General features: G+C 37.2%; 1 protein-coding gene across 1 annotated transcript; it reads right to left on the bottom strand.

Moving 5' to 3' along the window:
* Positions 1 to 542: 542 nt before the first annotated feature.
* LOC132554874 (nephrin-like) lies at positions 543 to 25,539 on the bottom strand. The gene is made up of 13 exons (XM_060219198.1): positions 25,263 to 25,539; positions 23,350 to 23,664; positions 21,920 to 22,210; positions 19,009 to 19,338; positions 17,159 to 17,446; positions 13,204 to 13,497; positions 10,818 to 10,946; positions 10,297 to 10,368; positions 9,324 to 9,392; positions 7,666 to 7,734; positions 5,146 to 5,190; positions 4,520 to 4,584; positions 543 to 3,628 (listed from the first exon to the last, which is right to left on the bottom strand). The coding sequence occupies exons 1-13, from the start codon at positions 25,366 to 25,368 to the stop codon at positions 3,461 to 3,463; spliced, it is 2,241 nt and encodes a 746-aa protein (XP_060075181.1). The 5' UTR covers positions 25,369 to 25,539; the 3' UTR covers positions 543 to 3,460.
* Positions 25,540 to 25,933: the final 394 nt, after the last annotated feature.

The raw sequence follows: 25,933 nt of genomic DNA, 5'->3' as shown, positions 1-25,933 counted from the left end.
TGAGTGGTTCACTGTCAGAACCTGACTAGAGGTGATGTGATGAGTGGTTCACTGTCAGAACCTGACTAGAGGTGATGTGATGAGTGGTTCACTGTCAGAACCTGACTAGAGGTGATGTGATGAGTGGTTCACTGTCAGACCTTCACTAGAGGTGATGTGATGTGATGAGTGGTTCACTGTCAGAACCTCACTAGAGGTGATGTGATGAGTGGTTCACTGTCAGAACCTGACTAGAGGTGATGTGATGAGTGGTTCACTGTCAGAACCTGACTAGAGGTGATATGAGGAATGGTTCACTGTCAGAACCTGACTAGAGGTGATGTGATGATTGGTTCACTGTCAGAACCTGACAAAGGATCTTCAGCATCCATCAGCTGAAGGGATCATCAGGACACCTAAATTTACATCACCGCTCTTGATTTAACTTTATAACTTTGTATTTGTTTTATGTTCTCTGTACGTGATGTAATTTATGTAATATTTGTGTCTTGATAAAGGGGCAGGTTGCCTACAAATTTGACAATTCACTTGTCCAAACTGTTGTTATTACTTCATTGATCACCTATATGATATTATACAATTACAGCCCTTGATTGAGGTTGATACCAGAATTTATCAACCCTGGATAAGATTGTATTGACTAGGAATGTAATTCAGGTATTGACTGAAGCTTAAACATGCAATTGTTTTGTATGTTGTATATATGTTTACCTTTGGTAAGATAAGGTATTAAAAAAAAAAAAAAAATTTCCACTTCCTTTCCTTAACATCCCTACAATTTTCAGCTGGATGGCAATGACTAACCCAAAAAATAGCACAGCAGATTGATGGACAGAATAAGACAATGATTATTGAAAAACATTAAAAATGTTGTAATAAACATAATTATGATAATGAAGAAAATATTTACAGCAGACAGCACATGACAAATAAAACATGGGGACTAAAGGTTATCTTAACCCTTTAGGTCAGGTGACCTAAGTATATAAAATCATAATTACACTGAAAAACATTTACAATGTTGTAATTAACATAAGTGTCATAGAAATTAAAAATCATAACAATGATGGTAGATTAACATTTCAAACTAGAACTAAAACATACACAATATACCTGGTACAAATTGATTCAACTGTATAACTGTTCTTCTGCCAATGTCTAAGTTTTGCTTTTTTCAAATATAAAATTTGATGAATTTCTGTAACATCTACACCTATTTTCAGCTCAATGCCACCAGAAGTTTAAAAATGATTTCCTCTGCCAATGTCTAATTTTTGCTTTTTTCAAATATAAAATTTGATGAATACTGACCTGGCCAATTTTAATTAAGAAAGCATTCAAAAGAATATTTATATTTTATATCCTGTTTTTCAATGGATAAAAAATAACCTTGAATTAAACATTCCAATTTTGAAACCCAATGGCAAAATTTTGGGAAATAAAACCATTCTATGTACATAAATAATTATAATGATAATGATTAATTAGTCATTGTACTGAGTAATTAGTGACTATACTAATTAATCAGTCATTGTACTGAGTAATTAGTGTCTATACTAATTAATTAGTCTTTGTACTGTGTAATTAGTGACTATACTTATTAATTAGTCTTTGTACTGAGTAATTAGTGACTATACTAATTAATTAGTCTTTGTACTGAGTGACTATACTAATTAATAAGTCTTTGTACTGAGTAATTAGTGACTATACTAATTAATAAGTCTTTGTACTGAGTAATTAGTGACTATCCTAATTAATTAGTCTTGGTACTGAGTAATTAGTGACTATACTAATTAATTAGTCATTGTACTGAGTAATTAGTGACTATACTAATTAATTAGTCTTTGTACTGAGTAATTAGTGACTATACTAATTAATTAGTCATGTACTGAGTAATTAGTGACTATACTAATTAATTAGTCATTGTACTGAGTAATTAGTGACTATCCTAATTAATTAGTCTTGGTACTGAGTAATTAGTGACTATACTAATTAATTAGTCATTGTACTGAGTAATTAGTGACTATACTAATTAATTAGTCATTGTACTGAGTAATTAGTGACTCTACTAATTAATTAGTCATTGTACTGAGTAATTAGTGACTATACTAATTAATAAGTCTTTGTACTGAGTAATTAGTGACTATATTAATTAGTCTTTGTACTAAGTAATTAGTGACTATACTAATTAATTAGTCTTTGTACTGAGTAATTAGTGACTATACTAATTAATTAGTCGATATATCTACAATCAACAGATCAGACATGCATTCTAAATGAGAGAACATTTTCTACCATACTCTCAGTCAATATTGCTGTTCATTATCCTGTTTGTGAATGAATTGGATTTTTTAAATCAAAAGACAGTGTACATATCTACTAACAATTGGTTTATAACTCATGGAAACCTTCTCTTCCAACTGTTTGTGATTTTATGTACAAATATACGTCCCATACAAAAAAATAACTTGTGTCATATACATAAAAACTAATTGTTCATATGTATGTAGTATGTACATTACATAATAAACATGTTATAAATACCACACATAAACATTTTCTATAAACTATTTATATATATATATAATCTAGTAAGTAATGTTGACTACGGTCCAATCTTGCTACTGGATTCTAACAAATATGGGCCTGCAGTTCTTTTTACAAAGCAGCTGTCTGAACACAGGAGCCTGCAGTACTTCTATATAAAACAGCTGTCTGATCACAGGGGCCTGCAGTACTTCTATATAAAACAGCTGTCTGATCACAGGGGCCTGCAGTACTTCTATATAAAACAGCTGTCTGATCACAGGGGCCTGCAGTACTTCTATGTAAAATAGCTGTCTGAACACAGCGCCTGCAGTACTTCTATATAAAACATCTGTCTGAACACAGGGCCTGTAGTGCTTCTATATAAAAGAGCTGTCTGAACACAGGGGCCTGCAGTACTTCTATATAAAACAGCTGTGTGAACACAGGAGTCTGCAGTACTTCTATATGAAACAGCTGTCTAAAATTAGTTCCCTTATCGTGTAGGCTCAAGACAGCATTTTGGTACCACCATAGAAGGTGGCGTTATCTACAGGTGTATTCAATCATTATCCTCATTTCCCTGACAGCCAGAATCGGAATAGGAAGAGTAAATCAGATGTCACCACACAAATGCTTATCCAGGGTAGGTAACACTGAATAAGGCATGTTAGGAGACAGATCTTAAAAGCTATTTTACATAGAAGAAAGATAACTCATAGTCAGGTATGATGGGGAGATAAGTCTATAACAGGTATGATGGGGAGATAACTCTAACTCAGGTATGATGGAGAGATAACTCTAACTCAGGTATGATGGGGAGATAAGTCTATAACAGGTATGATGGAGTGATAACTCTAACTCAGGTATGATGGGGAGATAACTCTAACTCAGGTATGAGGGAGACAACTCGGATATAATCATTACAGTTGAATTATGTTCCTTCTTCCTTGTCATCAGGTAGTGGGTTTGGTGCAGTCTTTGTAAAGTCAACAAACGCATACGCAGTTCTGTCATTTGCCCCATGAATGACTCCTTTCCCTTTGCCAGCTTGTGGTTTGATCTCGACATCAATGTAAATAAGTCCGTCCTCATTGGTCCTCTGTTTAGCAAAAATATGATATATGATCAGGACATACACAATACTATCATGATATAATCAGGACACAATGCTATCATGATATAATCAGGACACAATAATATCATGATATTATCAGGACACAATAATATCATGATATTATCAGGACACAATACTATCATGATATAATCAGGACACAATAATATCATGATATTATCAGGACACAATACTATCATGATATAATCAGGACACATACACAATACTATCATGATATAATCAGGACACATACACAATACTATCAAGATGTAATCAGGACACAATAATATGACATAATCAGGACACAATAATATCATGATATTATCAGGACACAATGCTATCATGATATTATCAGGACACAATAATATCATGATATTATCAGGACACAATGCTATCATGATGTAATCAGGACACAATACTATCATGATATAATCAGGACACATACACAATACTATCATGATATAATCAGGACACATACACAATAATATCATGATATAATCAGGACACAGTATTATCATGATATAATCAGGTCACAATAATATCATGACATAATCAGGACAAATAATAATAATACAACATAAATGTGGAAATTTCACTTTCACTATTAAATTAATTACACAACATGAAACTACCCTAAGAGCAAATCACATCATCCTATATTGAATTATGACTCACAGCAAAATATTGAAAGGAAAACTAGTACTCACATCACACATCCCAAAACTACCCTTATCCAGTATCAGCATCATAGAACATACCTATATATGATAGAGCATTACAAAACTCTAACCTAGCTGGGGTAATTCTAGTTCTAGTCAATAATTATAGTCAAACTAAAAAACATCTTAATGCTATGATAAAAGACATCAGTGTTCTCACCCTGGATGGCCCTGGTTTTGGTTCCTCAGATGATGCCCCAGTGTTCTCATATATCAGTTCAGGTTCTATAAAACATAATATCAAACACTTTCAGCCTACAGAATTCAGACCATGATCAGAGAAAAGCTTGTATCAATCTACAGCTTTCCCATGTTGCTCTTCTTTGTGTTTCAATGTCTGTTCATTTATTTTTCATGGATGTCATTTTGCTCTAATATGTAAATGTAGTTTACAATTTTACTTAATTGATGGTACACATATTTCTGAGCTTCTTATAAGTATGTATTTAAACACTAAATTCAGCTTAATTAAAGTGGTTTTAACACGACCTTCACTTTGAGATGGTTTTAATGTGGCCTTAACTTTTAGTGGTTTTAATGTGACCTTCACCTTGAAGTGGTTTTAATGTGACCTTCACCTTGAAGTGGTTTTAATGTGACCTTTACCCTGAAGTGGTTTTAATGTGACCTTCACCCTGAAGTGGTTTTAATGTGACCTTCACCTTGAAGTGGTTTTAATGTGACCTTCACCCTGAAGTGGTTTTAATGTGACCTTCACCCTGAAGTGGTTTTAATGTGACCTTCACCTTGAAGTGGTTTTAATGTGACCTTCACCTTTGTACTTACGGTGATTGTTATTTGCAGAGGCATCTTTATTCTTTTTAGCTCCACCTGGTGGACATAATAATAATAATAAACATTCTTTATTGAGGATAAAACATGTTTAGCCAAATACTAATCTACCACATGGTCCTCTTGTTAGTAAAATACAAAAATTAGTTACAAAAATTAGCTTAAGACAGCACAGATAATAAGATAAAAATAGTAATACAGCACTATAAGATCATTATAAGATTACAAATTAATATCACAGCATTTGTTAGTTAAAAATTATCACAGAATGCATAAATTTCATGTAAAATTATTTTGTCAAGTTAAATGGCTATTGCCTAATATACATACATGCTAACATAGCAAAACAATAAAAATTGACCTAATATACGCTAATATAGCATAAACTAAAAAATGTAACTTAATTAAGAGACTGAGTTGTATAAAAGCTATGAAGATATTTGACAAGCTTTTGCTTAAAACTGGGAAATGTATTTACGGTCTTCAACTCATCTGAAAGACCATTCCAAAGTTGGATGCCGGTGATAAAAAACTGTTTGGAATATAATGTTGTTCTGTGTTTCGGAATATTAATGTTATTTGCATCTGAAAACCTAGTATTTCTGGAATGGACATTTCTTACTAAACAAAAATTCTCTGATAGGTACTTTGATATAGCTCCATGTAGACATTTCAAAATCATACATAACGTTCTGAATTTTAGATATGTCTCAATAGGCATCCAATTTAAAGTTAAAAACATATCCTTAGAAGGGGTGTCATATGGAGCCTCCAGAATAGTTCTGGCCGCTTGCTTTTGAGCCATTGATAACTGATTGATCAACTTAGCTGTGCACCCTGACCAAACTTTGCTACAATAAATGAAATTTGGAAATACGCATGAGTTATAAAACTTTAGTCTCCCACTAATTGGGAGATATTTACGAATTCTACGCAGCAATCCTAAGCGCTGTCTAATTTTGGTAACAATGGACGAAATATGTCCATGGAAGGACAAACACTCATCTATATTTACAACCAAAAAGTTTTCTTGGCAAACCTGCTCTAAAAGAACATCCTCCATATATAGGTTTAAAGAATAATCATTTCGTGATATTTTTTGTTTTGAAGTAATTAACATGCATTTGGTCTTACTTGCAATCACAATCATTTTATTTTCGTTGCACCAAGTCTCAACGTGACATAAATCATGCTGAAGTTGTAATTGAACACTTTCTATAGAGACACCAGATGAAGTTAAACTAGAGTCATCTGCATACATATCAGTTTGGGATTTCATACACAAGGGTAAGTCATTAATAAAAATTAAAAACATCAGAGGACCTAGTATTGATCCCTGAGGTACACCATGTGTTATGTTCATTGCCTCTGATAAACTTCCTGCAATACATGCTTTCTGTGATCGATCTGTGAGGTAAGAGGTAAACCAACACACTGTATTGGGATCACATTTATATAACCTTAACTTATCAATAATAACATTGTGATTTACAAGGTCAAAAGCTTTTTTAAAATCTAAAAATATTACACCAGTTAAAAGACCTTCATCAATGTTTTTAGCCCACGTATTTACAATGTTTAAAAGTGCTGTTTCACAAGAAATTCACAGATTAAGAATGAGTTGATTGACATACAAAACATCTGCAGGACTATCCACTGCACCAAGTTTAACATAATAACAGTGAGAATGACTTAAAGAACATTAGCAGAGTCAGCACAGCATCAGATACTTCATCATGTTGTTATGTTGTTATTAACAAAAATTACTATTTGTGTTTCACAAGAAACAGAGATTATAAATATTGAATTTTAACAAACAAACTAACAACATTCACAATGTTTGTGAGAGTTTAATTTTTTCCCTGTTAATGACAACCTTCCATAGGTCACAAAAGTAAACTACTTATTTGTAGCATGTCACAAAAAACTTTAAATTCATACTGTATTCTTCTCTAATAGAATTCACTCTAATTGATAGAAATAAAGGAATCCCTTGTTTGGGCAGTAAAACTCCACTTGGCAGTACATATAGACCATTTCTCTTTAAGGAGTTGAAATAGTTAGATTTTCATATCTGATAAAAAATATAGTCAAAACTAATAAAAACAGTTTACAGGCATTTAATCTCCTAAAAATGAGCCAAGACCTGGATATAGTATTCCAAATTACTGGCATGCTGGATATTTTGATTGGACTCAAAACCAATTTTCTTTAGTTATGAAATATATTGTACGAGAGACCTGTTTTCCTGGTTTTTACAGAATGTCCACGAACACAGCTGATACTGCCTCACTGAACACCATGCTGGAGGCCTGTTGCATGCTTTCCAGAGCAATTAGGGTTAAGTGTCCAAGGTGACACAAACATAGTCTGGTCTGCTTCAATTTTCCTGAGAAACACAATTTTAAACTGACACGAGTTGATTAAAATCACTTTGGGTCTTCACTGAGGTAATGTAGTCTCTTATGTAATCTTAAGTATAGGAGTAATATGGGGTACTACATTGCCACCAACCTTTCTTAGGTTTCGAGACCTCAGCATATTCGCTATCAGTAGTAACCTCTTTATTCTTTTCAGCTCCACCTGGTGGTCAAGAAAAATTACAAGAAAGATAACTTGAAACAATTGAATAAAAATCAAGTGTTAAAGTATACTTTCTATCGGACATAGACTAAAAATTGATTTACTCACATAAAAAAACAGCTGCTCCTTAGATCTTCATAGGGCACAACACATTACACAACTAAGATCTTTACAGGGGACATGACAATGTAACTTAGATCTATATAGGGGACAAGACAATGTAACTTAGATCTTTATAAGGGACATGACAATGTAACTAAGATCTGTATAGGGGACATGACAATGTAACTAAGATCTGTATAGGGGACATGACAATGTAACTTAGATCTGTATAGGGGACATGACAATGTAACTAAGATCTGTATAGGGGACATGACAATGTAACTAAGATCTGTATAGGGGACATGACAATGTAACTTAGATCTTTATAGGGGACATGACAATGTAACTTAGATCTTTATAGGGGACATGACAATGTAACTAAGATCTGTATAGGGGACATGGCAATGTAACTAAGATCTTTATAGGGGACATGACAATGTAACTTAGATCTATATAGGGGACAAGACAATGTAACTTAGATCTTTATAAGGGACATGACAATGTAACTAAGATCTGTATAGGGGACATGAATGTAACTAAGATCTGTATAGGGGACATGACAATGTAACTTAGATCTGTATAGGGGACATGACAATGTAACTAAGATCTGTATAGGGGACATGACAATGTAACTAAGATCTGTATAGGGGACATGGCAATGTAATTTAGATCTTTATAGGGGACATGACAATGTAACTTAGATCTTTATAGGGGACATGACAATGTAACTTAGATCTTTATAGGGGACATGACAATGTAACTAAGATCTGTATAGGGGACATGGCAATGTAACTTAGATCTTTATAGGGGACATGACAATGTAACTTAGATCTTTATAGGGGACATGACAATGTAACTTAGATCTTTATAGGGGACATGACAATGTAACTAAGATCTTTATAGGGGACATGACAATGTAACTAAGATCTTTACAGGGGACATGACAATGTAACTAAGATCTTTACAGGGGACATGACAATGTAACTAAGATCTGTATAGGGGACATGACAATGTAACTAAGATCTTTACAGGGGACATGACAATGTAACTAAGATCTTTATAGGGGACATGACAATGTAACTAAGATCTTTACAGGGGACATGACAATGTAACTTAGATCTGTATAGGGGACATGACAATGTAACTAAGATCTTTATAGGGGACATGACAATGTAACTAAGATCTTTATAGGGGACATGACAATGTAACTAAGATCTTTATAGGGGACATGACAATGTAACTAAGATCTGTATAGGGGACATGACAATGTAACTAAGATCTTTATAGGGGACATGACAATGTAACTTAGATCTGTATAGGGGACATGACAATGTAACTTAGATCTGTATAGGGGACATGACAATGTAACTTAGATCTGTATAGGGGACATGACAGCACCTTAGATCTTTATCTGGGGTAATGTAGACCTAACTAACCAAGCTGTTGGATGTATGATAGGTATTATGGAATACTATATTGACACCAACCTTTTTTTGGTTTCATGACCATGGCATACTCGCTATCAGTTGTGACCTCTTTATTCTTTGTAGCCCCACCTAGTGGACAAAATTACTAAGTGTAAACTACAGAAACATAATTATGAGCTGTAGGTTGTAAACAGAAAAGAATTGGGTACAAAATACTTGTTTAGCTGAACCATTAATTAAAGACATGAAAGGCCTGAACCTCAATCGACACTAGAGCATTTTGTTTTCAGCATCATGACTGACATACAAGGATTTTGTTTTCAACATCATGACTGACACAAAAGGATTTTGTTTTCAACATTATGACTGACACAAAAGGATTTTGTTTTCAACATCATGACTGACACAAAGGGATTTTGTTTTCAACATCATGACTGACACAAAAGGATTTTGTTTTCAACATCATGACTGACACAAAGGGATTTTGTTTTCAACATCATGACTGACACAAAAGGATTTTGTTTTCAACATTATGACTGACACAAAAGGATTTTGTTTTCAACATCATGACTGACACAAAGGGATTTTGTTTTCAACATCATGACTGACACAAAGGGATTTTGTTTTCAAAATCATGACTGACACAAAGGGATTTTGTTTTCAACATCATGACTGACACAAAGGGATTTTGTTTTCAAAATCATGACTGACACAAAGGGATTTTGTTTTCAAAATCATGACTGACACAAAGGGATTTTGTTTTCAAAATCATGACCACTCACACAAAGTGATTTTGTTTTCAACATCATGGCTACTGACACAAAGGATTTTTTTTTTCATAATCGTGACCACTTACACAAAGGGATTTTTTCAAAATCATGCCTAAAATGAAGGGATTTTTATTTCACTTTGAATGCGATGTCAGTAGATATTTTGACCATTGCTTATAAACCAGGTACAGAGAAACATGGTACAGGGAGTTTCATTGTGGTTTTGCTATAACTAGTCTTATATTCTGGTTTATGATACAAACCTTTGGATGGTTTACACACTACAGCATATTCATTGTTATCATCTGTGGTAACCACTTTAGCAGTGCCACCAGCTAGTGAAGAAAAACAACCAGAAACTTATCAGAAAGGAATATTATTGGGAAAACATTGTGTATGTAGATTGATTTTGTACGATATGTTATTATGATTCTGGAAAGATGTCTGTTCATTCCCACATATAGGGACATACATATCACTTGATGTTCTACAGTCTACATTCTGTTAACATAGTTCAGCATCAAACAAATTTTGTGTTTCATAACGGCGTCCGATACATTGTATATTTTTAACAATATTTTCCTGAGGAAACAACATTAGATAATTTCCTTGCAATACTTATATATCTATATTATATATTTATATATGGAAGCCCTGTAAGGTAATTAGAGTAAAATGGATAGCACTTCATCTTCATAATTGAATACTGAATAAAGCCTCACAAATCTGTAGAGATTATCTGAAATGTCTAAATAGGATAAACCAGACTCACTGAATGACTTACCTTGTTGATTTCGTCTTTGCTTCATGACCAAAACGCCGATGATAGCAACAATGACGACAAGAAGGACAACTATTACAACAATAATGATGATTGTCAATGTGGACTGGGCGCTAGGTTGTTCTGGTTCCTCTAGAATATACAAAGGAGTTAAAAAAGTCTGGGTCAAGAAACATCTCAATATGGGTCAAAGTATTGGGAACACACAAATATGGGTCAAGATTGTAGATACATAAATATGGGTCAAGATTGTTGATACATAAATATGGATCAAGATTGTAAATACACAAATATGGGTCAAGATTGTAAATACACAAATATGAGTCAAGATTGTAAATACACAAATGTGGGTCAAAATTGTAAATACATAAATATGGGTCAAGATTGTAGATACATAAATATGGGTCAAGATTGTAAATACATAAATATGGGTCAAGATTGTAAATACATAAATATGGGTCAAGATTGTAAATACACAAATATGGGTCAAGATTGTAAATACACAAATATGAGTCAAGATTTTAAATACACAAATGTGGGTCAAGATTGTAAATACACAAATATGAGTCAAGATTGTAAATACACAAATATGGGTCAAGATTGTAAATACACAAATATGAGTCAAGATTGTAAATACACAAATATGGGTCAAGATTGTAAATACACAAATATGGGTCAAGATTGTAAATACATAAATATGGGTCAAGATTGTAGATTCACAAATATGGGTTAAGATTGTAAATACACAAATATGGGTCAAGATTGTCAATACACAAATATGGGTCAAGATTGTAGATACATAAATATAGGTCAAGATTGTAAATATACAAATATGGGTCAAGATTGTAAATACACAAATGTGGGTCAAGATGGTAAATACACAAATGTGGGTCAAGATTGTAAATACACAAATATGAGTCAAGATTGCAAATACACAAATATGGGTCAAGATTGTAAATACATAAATATGGGTCAAGATTGTAGATACATAAATATAGGTCAAAATTGTAAATACATAAATATGGGTCAAGATTGTAAATACACAAATATGGGTCAAGATTGTAGATACATAAATATGGGTCAAGATTGTTGATACATAAATATGGGTCAAGGTTGTTGATACACAAATATGGGTCAAGATTGTTGATACATAAATATGGGTCAAGATTGTAAATATACAAATATGGGCCAAGGTTGTAAATATATAAACATGGGTCAAGATTGTAAATATACAAATATGGTTTAAGATTGTAAATACACAATTGTGGGTCAAAGTTGTAAACCTACAAATATGGGTCAAGATTGTAAATATACATGAATATGGGTCATGGTTATTTGTATTAAAATACCTTAACATGTTTGATCAAAGATTTTCAGTCATTTTGCCTTTTTGCTGAATTTTAGGACTGAATAATGTAAGGAGACCAAACAGGGCCTACAGTACATACCCTCAAATTTCAAAAATAAAATGAGCCATGCACTCACTGCTGATAGGAACATCATTTTTTTTGTTAGGACTGTTAGAGTAAAAACTGTCTATGTAGAGTACTTAATCACAAGGACAGCATAATGTAACCACATTCAGTACAGGTTGTCAACACAAGACTTCTTAACTTTTAACCAATTCTACTCTAAATAGTTTCAGGTTAAGTATAATATTCCAGGTGCCATATGAATCTAGTATATGAACCCATATCCCATGTATACTGACAATAAATATTTCAATAATAACCAAATTCTGCTTGATCATTGTTATACATAAAGCCTCATTCGTTGACCACGGTCCATTTTAGATTTCATTGAACAACAACTTCCGGTTTAATATCAATGATAACATGATTTGTTAATGCCAATTTAGAAAAAATGTATACAATTAGTTTGTAACTGATTTTAATGGAACAATGCAAATAAATAGGTATGACAATCTGACAATACAGTTTCATAACCAGTGTAAGTGTGTGAAGTTTAATCAAAATTATTTATTGAATGAAGCCTTTAGTGTAGTGATAATGATTTTCAAAAATAGTAATAGTGACTCTGATCCAACAGCTTAGCAACTTGAATAAGATAATTTGATGTTGGATAAGTGTGTGAAGTAGGACGAGGATCCTTACAGGAACGAAGCTGCTAGAACAGTGACAATCCTTATGGTTTTCTGACAGAGTAAAAAATGATCTTGACCTTGACCCAGCAACCCTGAAATTCAAACTTGTTTAAGATAATTGGATGTTTATTATGTGCTTGAAGTCTGCTGAGAATCCCTAAAGGTATGAAACAGTTTAATCAGGAAAAACTGGTAGCTTTTAAACAGTGGTGTATGATTGCAGTCACACAACTTTTCTACACCCTGTGTATTAAGGACGGGTCAGCAGGATACAGGCAAACTCACCCATAGTTCGGACCCGTATCTCTGAGGAATTTCCTTTTCCAATTTTGTTGGAAACATTTAATCTGATGATGTAGTCAGAAGAAGGGTTGAGATCCTTAAGTTTGTGAACCATCAGTGCCCCCTGGCCTTCGTCTGAGATGTTCAGGGTATCAACCATCCAATCTTTTCCATCTGCCATAATGTCTATGTGGAACTGTTGGGGATTTCCACCATCAAATCCAGAAATCCACGTCACTTTAACGTCATTGATGCCAACTTCAGACGCATGAAATTCAGTTGGTTTATCCGGCACATCTGTAACAAAAATACATTGTAAAGAGAAAGGAGCAAATGATATTAAGGGGGAGGGGGCAACAGCTGATATATGGGGAGGGGGCAACAGCTGACACATAGGGGGAGGGGGGCAACAGCTGATATATGGGGGAGGGGGCAACAGCTGATATATAGGGGGAGGGGGCAACAGCTGACATATAGGGGAGGGGGGCAACAGCTGATATATAGGGGGATGGGGCAAAAGCTGATATATGGGGGAGGGGGGCAACAGCTGATATATGGGGGGAGGGGGGCAACAGCTGATATATGGGGGAGGGGGGCAACAGCTGATATATTGGGGGAGGGGGGCAACAGCTGATATATTGGGGGAGGGGGCAACAGCTGATATATGGGGGGAGGGGGCAACAGCTGATATATGGGGGGAGGGGGGGCAACAGCTGACATATGGGGGAGGGGGGCAACAGCTGAAATATGGGGGAGGGGAGCAACAGCTGATATATGGGGGGAGGGGGCAACAGCTGATATATAGGGGGAGGGGGCAACAGCTGAAATATGGGGGAGGGGAGCAACAGCTGATATATAGGGGGAGGGGGCAACAGCTGAAATATGGGGGAGGGGAAACAACTGATATATGGGGGAGAGGTTAACAGCTGGTATATAGGGGAGGGGGCAACAACTGATATATAGGGGGAGGGGGGCATTAGCTGATATATAGGAGGAGGGGCAACAGCTGGTATATAAGGTGGGAGGGCAACAGCAGATATATAGGAAGATTGGGACAACAGCTGATATATAGGAGGAGGGGCCAACAGCTGATATATAGGGGGAGGGGGTAACAGCTGATATATAGGAGGAGGGGCAACAGCTGACATATAGGGGGAGGGGGCAACAACTGACATAAAGGAGGAGGGGGCCAACAGCTGATATATAGGGGGAGGAGGCAACAGCTGATATATAGGGGGAGGGGGAAACAGCTGACTTTTGGTGGAGGGGGGCAACAGCTGACATATATAGGGGAGGAGGCAACAGCTGATATATAGGGGAGGGACAACAGCTGATACATAGGGGGCAACAGCTGATATATAGGGGAGGGACAACAGCTGATATATAGGGGGCAACAGCTGACATATAGGGAAGGGGGCAACAGCTGACAAACAGGGGGGATAGGCAACAGCTGATATATCGGGGAGAGGGCAACAGCTGACTTTTGGTGGAGGGGGGCAACAGCTGACATATATAGGGGAGGAGGCAACAGCTGATATATAGGGGAGGGACAACAGCTGATATATAGGGGAGGGACAACAGCTGATATATAGGAAAGGGGGCAACAGCTGACATATAGAGGGGAGAGGACAACAGGTGATATATAGGGTGAAGGGCAACAGCTGATATATAGGAGGAGAGGGCAACAGCTGATATATAGGAGGACGGGGCAACAGCTGGTATATAGGGGAGGGGGCAACAGCTGATAAATAGAGGGCAACAGCTGACATATAGGGGAGGGGGCAACAGCTGATATATAGAGGGCAACAGTTGATATATAGGGAAGGGGCAACTGCTGATATATAGGGGAGGGACAACAGCTGATATATAGGGGAGGGACAACAGCTGATATATAGGGTGATGGGGCAACAGGTGATATATAGGGGGAGGGGGGAAACAGCTGATATATAGGGCGATGGGGCAACAGGTGATATATAGGGGGAAGGGGGCAACAGCTGACATATAGAGGGGAGGGGGCAACAGGTGATGTATAGGGGAGGGTGCAATAGCTGATATATAGTGGGAGGGGGCAACAGCTGACATATAGAGGGGAGGGGGCAACAGGTGATGTATAGGGGAGGGTGCAATAGCTGATATATAGTGGGAGGGGGCAACAGCTGATATTTAGGGGGAGGGGGCAACAGCTGACATATAGAGGGGAGGGGACAACAGTTGATATATAGGGTGAAGGGCAACAGCTGACTGTAGCTGACATTATAGGGGGACTGTAGCTGACATTATAGGGGGACTGTAGCTGACATTATAGGAGGACTGTAGCTGACATTATAGATATGGACTACAGCTGACATTATAGATATGGACTACAGCTGACATTATAGATATGGACTACAGCTGACATTATAGGGGGACTATAGCTGACATTATAGGGGGACTATAGCTGACATTATAGGAGGACTATAGCTGACATTATAGGGGGACTATAGCTGACATTATAGGTGGACTACAGCTGACATTATAGGTGGACTACAGCTGACATTATAGGGGGACTATAGCTGACATTATAGGGGGACTGTAGCTGACATTATAGGGGGACTACAGCTGACATTATAGATATGGACTATAGCTGACATTAAAGGTGGACTTGGCTGACATTATAGGGGGACTGTAGCTGACATTATAGGGGGACTTCAGCTGACATTATAGGGGGACTGTAGCTGACATTATAGGGGGACTACAGCTGACATTATAGGGGGACTACAGCTGACATTATAGATATGGACTACAGCTGACATTATAGGGGGACCGTAGCTGACATTATAGGGTGAATGTAGCTGACATTATAGGGGGACTGTAGCTGACATTATAGGAGGATTACAGCTGACATTATAGGGGGACTATAGCTGACATTATAGGGGGACTACAGCTGACATTATAGGGGGACTGTAGCTGACATTATAGGGGGACTATAGCTGACATTATAGGGGGACTGTATCTGACATTATAGGGGGACTATAGCTGACATTATAGGGTGACTACAGCTGACATTATAGGGTGACTACAGCTGACATTATAGGTGGACTATAGCTGACATTATAGGGGGACTGTAGCTGACATTATAGGGGGACTACAGCTGACATTATAGGTGGACTACAGCTGACATTATAGGAGGACTGTAGCTGACATTATAGGGGGACTGTAGCTGACATTATAGGGGGACTACATCTGACATTATAGGGGAACTGTAGCTGACATTATAGGGGGACTGTAGCTGACATTATAGATATGGACTACAGCTGACATTATAGGAGGACTACAGCTGACATTATAGGGGGACTGTAGCTGACATTATAGGGGGACTGTAGCTGACATTATAGGGGGACTACAGCTGACATTATAGGGGGACTATAGCTGACATTATAGGGGGACTACAGCTGACATTATAGATATGGACTACAGCTGACATTATAGGGGGACTAGAGCTGACATTATAGGGGGACTACAGCTGACATTATAGGGGGACTATAGCTGACATTATAGGTGGACTACAGCTGACATTATAGGGGGACTATAGCTGACATTATAGGTGGACTACAGCTGACATTATAGGGGGACTATAGCTGACATTATAAGGGGACTACAGCTGACATTATAAGTGGACTATAGCTGACATTATAGATATGGACTACAGTTGACATTATAGATATGGACTACAGCTGACATTATAGATATGGACTACAGCTGACATTATAGGGGGACTGTAGCTGACATTATAGGGGGACTGTAGCTGACATTATAGGGGGACTGTAGCTGACATTATAGGGGGACTACAGCTGACATTATAAAAGTGACAAAACATGACATTATAGAATATTGATACAATCAAACCACTTCTCTTATACTTTCACTTGAATTAGCATAAACTTGTATTTTATTATTTATATTTTTATAAATATTTCACCTTCAGGACGGATATTAAACTTCACTGTCAGAACGGACCCCGACTGTGCATTGTTAGTGATGTTAACATGGTAGTCACTAAAATCTTCTGATGTGTTGACTTTGACTTCACCCCTGATAGTGTACGTATAGTCGTTGTTTGTAATGACAGGAAGTGGCTTCACTCCGACAGACCAGTGACCAGAGGGCTTTGGGTTTGCAATCACGGTGACGTTAACTCCAAGTTTCTGTCCCTTTTTCCCGGCCACTTCAATTACGCTATTGGATGTACCTTGTCTGCGTGGGGCACCTAGAAAAAACACGACCATGATTTTATTTTATCTGTAAAACTGTAAACTTAACTCAGAAACTAAACAAAAGTTCGGGGAGGTTAAAGGTCAAAAGATCAGGCAGGTATTTATACTGTCACGTGTCATGGGCTTATCACACGAAATCTGCTTATCGCCGCTTATGTGTTTGAAAACGTGTGAACAGTTTCAGAAGTGAACAAAAAGCACGCCATTAACACTGACAACTTTATATCATTGATATTAACAGTGGTATACAAAAGGTCACAACTAGAAATTTTCATTAGAAAATAAACTTTTAATGGGTTTCCATATATCAATATATAGCATAACCCATCATATGTCCTACAGATATACTGTATCATCCCTCTGATACCCTACAGGTATACTGTTTCGGTTCTCTGATGTCCTACAGATATACTGTATCATCCCTCTGATATCCTACAGATATACTGTATCATTCCTCTGATACCCTACAGATATACTGTATCATCCCTCTGATATCCTACAGGTATACTGTATCATCCCTCTGAAACCCTACAGGTATACTGTATCATCCCTCTGATACCCTACAGGTATACTGTATCATCCCTCTGATACCCTTCAGATATACTGTATCGTCCCTTTGATGTCCTACAGATATACTGTATAATCCCTATGATACCCTACAGATATACTGTATCGTCCCTCTGATGTGCTACAGATATACTGTATCATCCCTTTGATATCCTACAGATATACTGTATCGTCCCTCTGATGTGCTACAGATATACTGTATCATCCCTCTGATACCCTACAGATATACTGTATCATCCCTCTGATGTCCTACAGGTATACTGTATCATCCCTCTGATATCCTACAGATATACTGTATCATCCCTCTGATACCCTACAGATATACTGTATCATCCCTCTGATGTCCTACAGATATACTGTATCATCCCTCTGATATCCTACAGATATACTGTATAATCCCTATGATACCCTACAGAGATACTGTATCATCCCTCTGATACCCTACAGATACACTGTATCATCCCTCTGATATCCTACAGATATACTGTATCATCCCTCTGCTACCCTACAGATATATTGTATCATCCCTCTGATGTCCTACAGATATACTGTATCATCCCTCTGCTACCCTACAGATATATTGTATCATCCCTCTGATATCCTACAGATAAACTGTATCATCCCTCTGCTACCCTACAGATATATTGTATCATCCCTCTGATATCCTACAGATATACCGTATCGTCCCTCTGATATCCTACAGATATACTGTATCGTCCCTCTGATATCCTACAGGTATACCGTATCATCCCTCTGATATCCTACAGATATACTGTATCATCCCTCTGATATCCTACAGATATACTGTATCATCCCTCTGATATCCTACAGATATACTGTATCGTCCCTCTGATATCCTACAGATATACTGTATCGTCCCTCTGATATCCTACAGATATACTGTATCGTCCCTCTGATATCCTACAGATATACTGTATCATCCCTCTGATCCTACAGATCTGTATCATCCCTCTGCTGACAGACTTACATATGACTTGAAGTTGGAATGACTTCACTGAGGGAATAACATTACTTCTATTTCGAGTAACGAAGTTGATTGCGCTGATGTTGTATGACCCTGTGTGGCTACACTGAAGATCATTTAATCTGATATGATAAGTTCCTGGAGGTGAAGTGAGACTACCAACAGTGACGTTTCTCTGGTTACGTGACAGTTTAACATCTGATTTCGGGTTGCTAGAAACTTTGACTCTTAAGATCAAACTCGATCCTTCTCTGTATCTCACGTCTTTTCTGTCGATTACTTCATATGTGCCAGTATCATCTTGGTACTCTGTTTCTGTGATCATGGGATTGTCTAAAAAAAATAATGACTCTATACAAAATACAGCAAACATATCAATATTAAAGATTGCATAATAGCTGTATTTATATAGTTAACTGACATATTACCTGTGTGAGATTACCCTGCCTTACCCTGGACTGTTGTATCCACATTTTTACCTGTGTGAGATTACCCTGCCTTACCCTGGACTGTTGTATCCACATTTTTACCTGTGTGAGATTACCTTGCCTTACCCTGGACTGTTGTATCAACATTTTTACCTGTGTGAGATTACCCTGCCTTACCCTGGACTGTTGTATCCACATTTTTACCTGTGTGAGATTACCCTGCCTTACCCTGGACTGTTGTATCCACATTTTTACCCGTGTGAGATTACCTTGCCTTACCCTGGACTGTTGTATCAACATTTTTACCCGTGTGAGATTACCTTGCCTTACCCTGGACTGCTGTACATATATTTTTACCTGTGTGAGATTACCTGCCTTACCCTGGACTGTTGTATCCACATTTTTACCTGTGTGAGATTACCCTGCCTTACCCTGGACTGTTGTATCCACATTTTTACCTGTGTGAGATTACCTTGCCTTACCCTGGACTGTTGTATCCACATTTTTACCTGTGTGAGATTACCTTGCCTTACCCTGGACTGTTGTATCAACATTTTTACCTGTGTGAGAATTTCGCTGCCTTACCCTGGATTGTTGTATCTATATTTTCACCTGTGTGAGATTATCCTGCCTTACCCTGGACTGTTGTATCAACATTTTTACCTGTGTGAGAATTTCGCTGCCTTACCCTGGATTGTTGTATCTATATTTTCACCTGTGTGAGATTATCCTGCCTTACCCTGGACTGTTGTATCAACATTTTCACCTGTGTGAGATTATCCTGCCTTACCCTGGACTGTTGTATCAACATTTTTACCTGTGTGAGATTACCCTGCATTACCCTGGACTGTTGTATCAACATTTTTACCTGTGTGAGATTACCGTGCCTTACCCTGGACTGTTGTATCCACATTTTTACCTGTGTGAGATTACCCTGCCTTACCCTGGACTGTTGTATCAACATTTTTACCTGTGTGAGATTACCGTGCCTTACCCTGGACTGCTGTATCCACATTTTTACCTGTGTGAGATTACCTTGCCTTACCCTGGACTGTTGTATCCACATTTTTACCTGTGTGAGAATTTCGCTGCCTTACCCTGGATTGTTGTATCTATATTTTTACCTGTGTGAGATTATCCTGCCTTACCCTGGACTGTTGTATCCACATTTTTACCTGTGTGAGATTACCTTGCCTTACCCTGGACTGTTGTATCCACATTTTTACCTGTGTGAGAATTTCGCTGCCTTACCCTGGATTGTTGTATCTATATTTTCACCTGTGTGAGATTACCCTGCATTACTCTAGACTGTTGTATCCAGAGATTTCGCTTGAATCTCCCTCACAGAACAAAAGGCTTGGTGCCATGAGTTAAGTCAGTGAAGGATTTCGCCTGAATCTCCCTCACAGAACAAAAGGCTTGATGCCATGAGTTAAGTCAGTGAAGGATTTTACCTGAATCTGCCTCACAGAACAAATGGCTTGGTGCCATGAGTTAAGTCAGTGAAGGATTTCGCCTGAATCTCCCTCACAGAACAAAAGGCTTGGTGCCATGAGTTAAGTCAGTGAAGGATTTCGCCTGAATCTCCCTCACAGAACAAAAGGCTTGTTGCCATGAGTTAAGTCAGTGAAGGATTTCGCCTGAATCTCCCTCACAGAACAAAAGGCTTGGTGCCATGAGTTAAGTCAGTGAAGGATTTTACCTGAATCTGCCTCACAGAACAAATGGCTTGGTGCCATGAGTTAAGTCAGTTTTCGCCTAATCTCCCTCACAGAACAAAAGGCTTGGTGCCATGAGTTAAGTCAGTGAAGGATTTCGCCTGAATCTCCCTCACAGAACAAAAGGCTTGGTGCCATGAGTTAAGTCAGTGAAGGATTTTACCTGAATCTGCCTCACAGAACAAATGGCTTGGTGCCATGAATTGAGTCAGTGAAGGATTTCGCCTGAATCTCCCTCACAGAACAAAAGGCTTGGTGCCATGAGTTAAGTCAGTGAAGGATTTCGCCTGAATCTCCCTCACAGAACAAAAGGCTTGGTGCCATGAGTTAAGTCAGTGAAGGATTTCGCCTGAATCTCCCTCACAGAACAAAAGGCTTGGTGCCATGAGTTAAGTCAGTGAAGGATTTTGCCTGAATCTCCCTCACAGAACAAAAGGCTTGGTGCCATGAGTTAAGTCAGTGAAGGATTTCGCCTGAATCTCCCTCACAGAACAAAAGGCTTGGTGCCATGAGTTAAGTCAGTGAAGGATTTCGTCCGAATCTCCCTCACAGAACACAAGGCTTAATGATAACAAAATAAAGTGCCTGTTAATAAGGGAAAAGCTGACAACATTCGAAACAGACCGTTTGATGTAGAGAAAGCGACATCAATATTGAATGTAGATCTTGTCGTATGTGGTGATATAACAAGGTCAATACACATAGGTATGACATCAGGAGATTTTTACATACAGACATATATACATTGATCCTATTCTGTATACTTACAGTAAACTTCAACTGTTATATTCTTTTCAATACTTGGTGCATCAAAAGCTGCGCGTGTTGACACTCGTGCTTTACATGTATAAGTTACCTCCCTTTGTCTGGGAAGTGACCGGTCAGTCAGAGTTACTTCAGATGTGATTTGAGATGGAATGAATTGTGCACCATCCTTTCTCCACTCTAATACACAATCCGGGTTACAATCAGTTCTACACACCACTGGGCCGTATATATCTCCCCTGATCAATGGCGACCGACCTTCAGTCCCCTCTATTGTAAGAAATTGGGGCCCATCTGGAAAAGAAATAACAATGAAGATTTTCAATAAAGTAGAAATTTCAGAAGGACTTTGATGTCTACAATAATATGGTCTTCATTCTGTCTTTAAAAGTTTCATCATTTCTCTATGTTTTCTTCTTTCATCTTAATTATCCTCCATATTGAATCGACCTGTAATTAGACGTACAGGAATAATGATCAGGTTTTAAAATTTGTCTTGTCATATCACAATGAGGCTGTTTTCTAATCTATTGACTGTTACTATAGATTTTGTTTAATTTACAAAACAATGTCAGTCATGCAAACTTGCTGGCCCAAGAAATTCGCTGGGAAACACAGTATGATATCTGGTTGCTATTTCTGACATCTGGATGTTATTTCTGATATATGTTTGTTATTTTTTTTATCTAATTGTGAATACTTATATCTGGTTGTTATTTCTAATATTTGGTTGTTTGTTCTGATATCTGGTTGTTATTTCTGATATCTGGTTGGTATTTCTGATATCTGGTAGTTTGTTCTGATATCTGGTAGTTTGTTCTGATATCTGGTTGTTTGTTGTGATATCTGGTTGGTATTTCTGATATCTGGTTGTTTGTTCTGATATCTGGTTGTTTGTTGTGATATCTGGTTGTTTGTTCTGATATCTGGTAGTTTGTTCTGATATCTGGTTGTTATTTCTGATATCTGGTTGGTATTTCTGATATCTGGTTGTTTGTTCTGATATCTGGTTGTTTGTTGTGATATCTGGTTGTTTGTTCTGATACCTGGTTGGTATTTCTGATATCTGGTTTTTATGATTTTGCCTTCTGGAAATTGAACGGCATGTGAAACTTTCTACCATTCATTCAAAAAGTCTGACCCTCATTTAAGGATGATTTTGACCAAATGAAGGTCAAATTAATTGCACTAAAATATGGAAGGTTTTCTTCTACATTGGCATTTCTCTGGGTGAGACCGATAACTTAAATGAATTTTTTTTCACCCAAAGCTACTTCCGACCACTTTAGACCAAATCCTGTAATTCCTACAGAAGTACACATACTTTAGAAAATTTTGCTGTTAGTCTTTGGACCAAACATTTGTCAGTCCTATTGTACCACAGGAGATTCCAAGGTGATAGAAATAAATAGCACCAAACCTGTTACACTTACAGCGTGGTGTTAGTAGGAATGGGGCACTTTCTTCTGAGGCATTTCCGACAAACTCTGTAGGTTTCTTCTCTCGAGCCACACAAGTATAACTGTTATACTTGTCTTTGTACCTCACAGGATTGATAATGAGGTTTGAGCCATTGATAGAGAATCTGGCAACGTTGATCTCACTTCCATTAAGTTTCCATGACGATGTTTGGATCAGTCCATTATTGTCAGGCTTACTTCGTGATGTTGATGCACATAACAGTTTGACTTCGGTGTCAATAACTGGAGATTGACTTGATGTTGTAATAGTTGGTTGTGTGGGCTGATCTGAAAATGAATTCAGTCTTAGCTAGAATGGCATCAAAACCTATAGTTATAATCTTGGAGCCAATAATCATTTGATCTTTATTTATTCTTTTTCTCACAAATACAAGAAAAAGATCCAACCAAAATTCCTAAATAACAACTGACGTTATAGAGCTCGGATTTATTTTTAAAACATTTTTTTTCACACAAAAATAAAATTTACGTCCAAATATCTCTGTACAATTCCTAAATGGTTTAATATGAAACCAGTTGATATGATATGTCATTGTAATTATTTGAGAGGTAAATTTTGGCCATCAGGTTTATACAACTAACTGGGGATTTCCAGGACTGCAAGAGAAAAGTATTTCATGATATTTCCAACGTGTGATTTGCATATGCATTTGCAATTGATGAACTAATTTTTGAAAATACAGTGAAAAAATGTATAATTATCTACAACCTGCTGTTATGGTGTCCATATGTAGCAAAGATTTCATTTAGTTTAATGATTTCAATATAAAGAAGGACTCACCAGTAACTACCAATAACTCTCCTCCAAGCATAAAAAAGTAGGACTCACCAATAACTACCAATAACTCTCCTCCATGTATCAAATAAGTAGGACTCACCAGTAACTACCAATAACTCTCCTCCATGTATCAAATAAGTAGGACTCACCAGTAACTACCAATAACTCTCCTCCAAGTATCAAATAAGTAGGACTCACCAGTAACTACCAATAACTCTCCTCCATGTATCAAATAAGTAGGACTCACCAGTAACTACCAATAACTCTCCTCCATGTATCAAATAAGTAGGACTCACCAGTAACTACCAATAACTCTCCTCCAATCAAATAAGTAGGACTCTCCAGTAACTAAATAACTCTCCTCCAGTAACTACCAATAACTCTCCTCCAATCAAATAAGTATCAAATAAGTAGGACTCACCAGTAACTACCAATAACTCTCCTCCATGTATCAAATAAGTAGGACTCACCAGTAACTACCAATAACTCTCCTCCATGTATCAAATAAGTAGGACTCACAAGTATCAAATAAGTAGGACTCACCAGTAACTACCAATAACTCTCCTCCATGTATCAAATAAGTAGGACTCACCAGTAACTACCAATAACTCTCCTCCATGTATCAAATAAGTAGGACTCACCAGTAACTACCAATAACTCTCCTCCATGTATCAAATAAGTAGGACTCACCAGTAACTACCAATAACTCTCCTCCATGTATCAAATAAGTAGGACTCACCAGTAACTACCAATAACTCTCCTCCATGTATCAAATAAGTAGGACTCACCAGTAACTACCAATAACTCTCCTCCATGTATCAAATAAGTAGGACTCACCAGTAACTACCAATAACTCTCCTCCATGTATCAAATAAGTAGGACTCACCAGTAACTACCAATAACTCTCCTCCAATCAAATAAGTAGGACTCACAAGTATCAGCTCACCAGTAACTACCAAACTCTCCTCCAGTATCAAATAAGTAGGACTCACCAGTAACTACCAATAACTCTCCTCCATGTATCAAATAAGTAGGACTCACCAGTAACTACCAATAACTCTCCAAGTATCAAATAAGTAGGACTCACCAGTAACTACCAACATCTGTCCTCCAGGAATGTTACGTGTAGCTGTGATCATGGTGTAGTAATACCCAGCATGCTGTTCAGTTAAGGACTGTATTTGTAATTCCATACCTTGTGGAGTTTTCTTGACACTTACTCCATTTCTGTTGTTATCACCATCTATTTTCCCGTCAACAAACGTGAATAATGTGTTATCATTACATTTAATGCTATATATGATGGCATTCGATGGTGGAAGGTTCAGTCGTATTTTCTGACCTTTCTCCCTGTAGATAGCTTTCGCTGTAACATAAAATGTCATCAGATTTAATGTTATATATGGACTTCATTATATATATAAAACGGATAATATAATCTATATAAGGATGTGATATCAATTATCATCTGTTTTAATGATACAGGTAACTGATTTGTGGTCTGTTCAAACCACCTTTGTTTGTGATTTGTGGTTTGTTCAAACCAGCTTTGTCTGTGATTTGTGGTCTGTTCAGATCACCTTTGTCTGTGATTTGTGGTCTGTTCGGATCACCTTTGTCTGTGATTTGTGGTCTGTTCAAACGTGATCACCTTTGTCTGTGATTTGTGGTCTGTTCAGATCACCTTTGTCTGTGATTTGTGGTCTGTTCAGATCACCTTTGTCTGTGATTTGTGGTCTGTTCAGATCACCTTTGTCT

The sequence above is a fragment of the Ylistrum balloti genome, unplaced genomic scaffold (assembly GCF_031769215.1).
Source record: "Ylistrum balloti isolate Yb309-2 unplaced genomic scaffold, AGI_CSIRO_Ybal_v1 Utg370448, whole genome shotgun sequence".
NCBI lineage: Eukaryota > Metazoa > Mollusca > Bivalvia > Pectinida > Pectinidae > Ylistrum > Ylistrum balloti.
The sequence above is the reverse complement of the archived record's forward strand: the minus strand, read 5'-3'. Positions and strand labels throughout refer to the sequence as shown.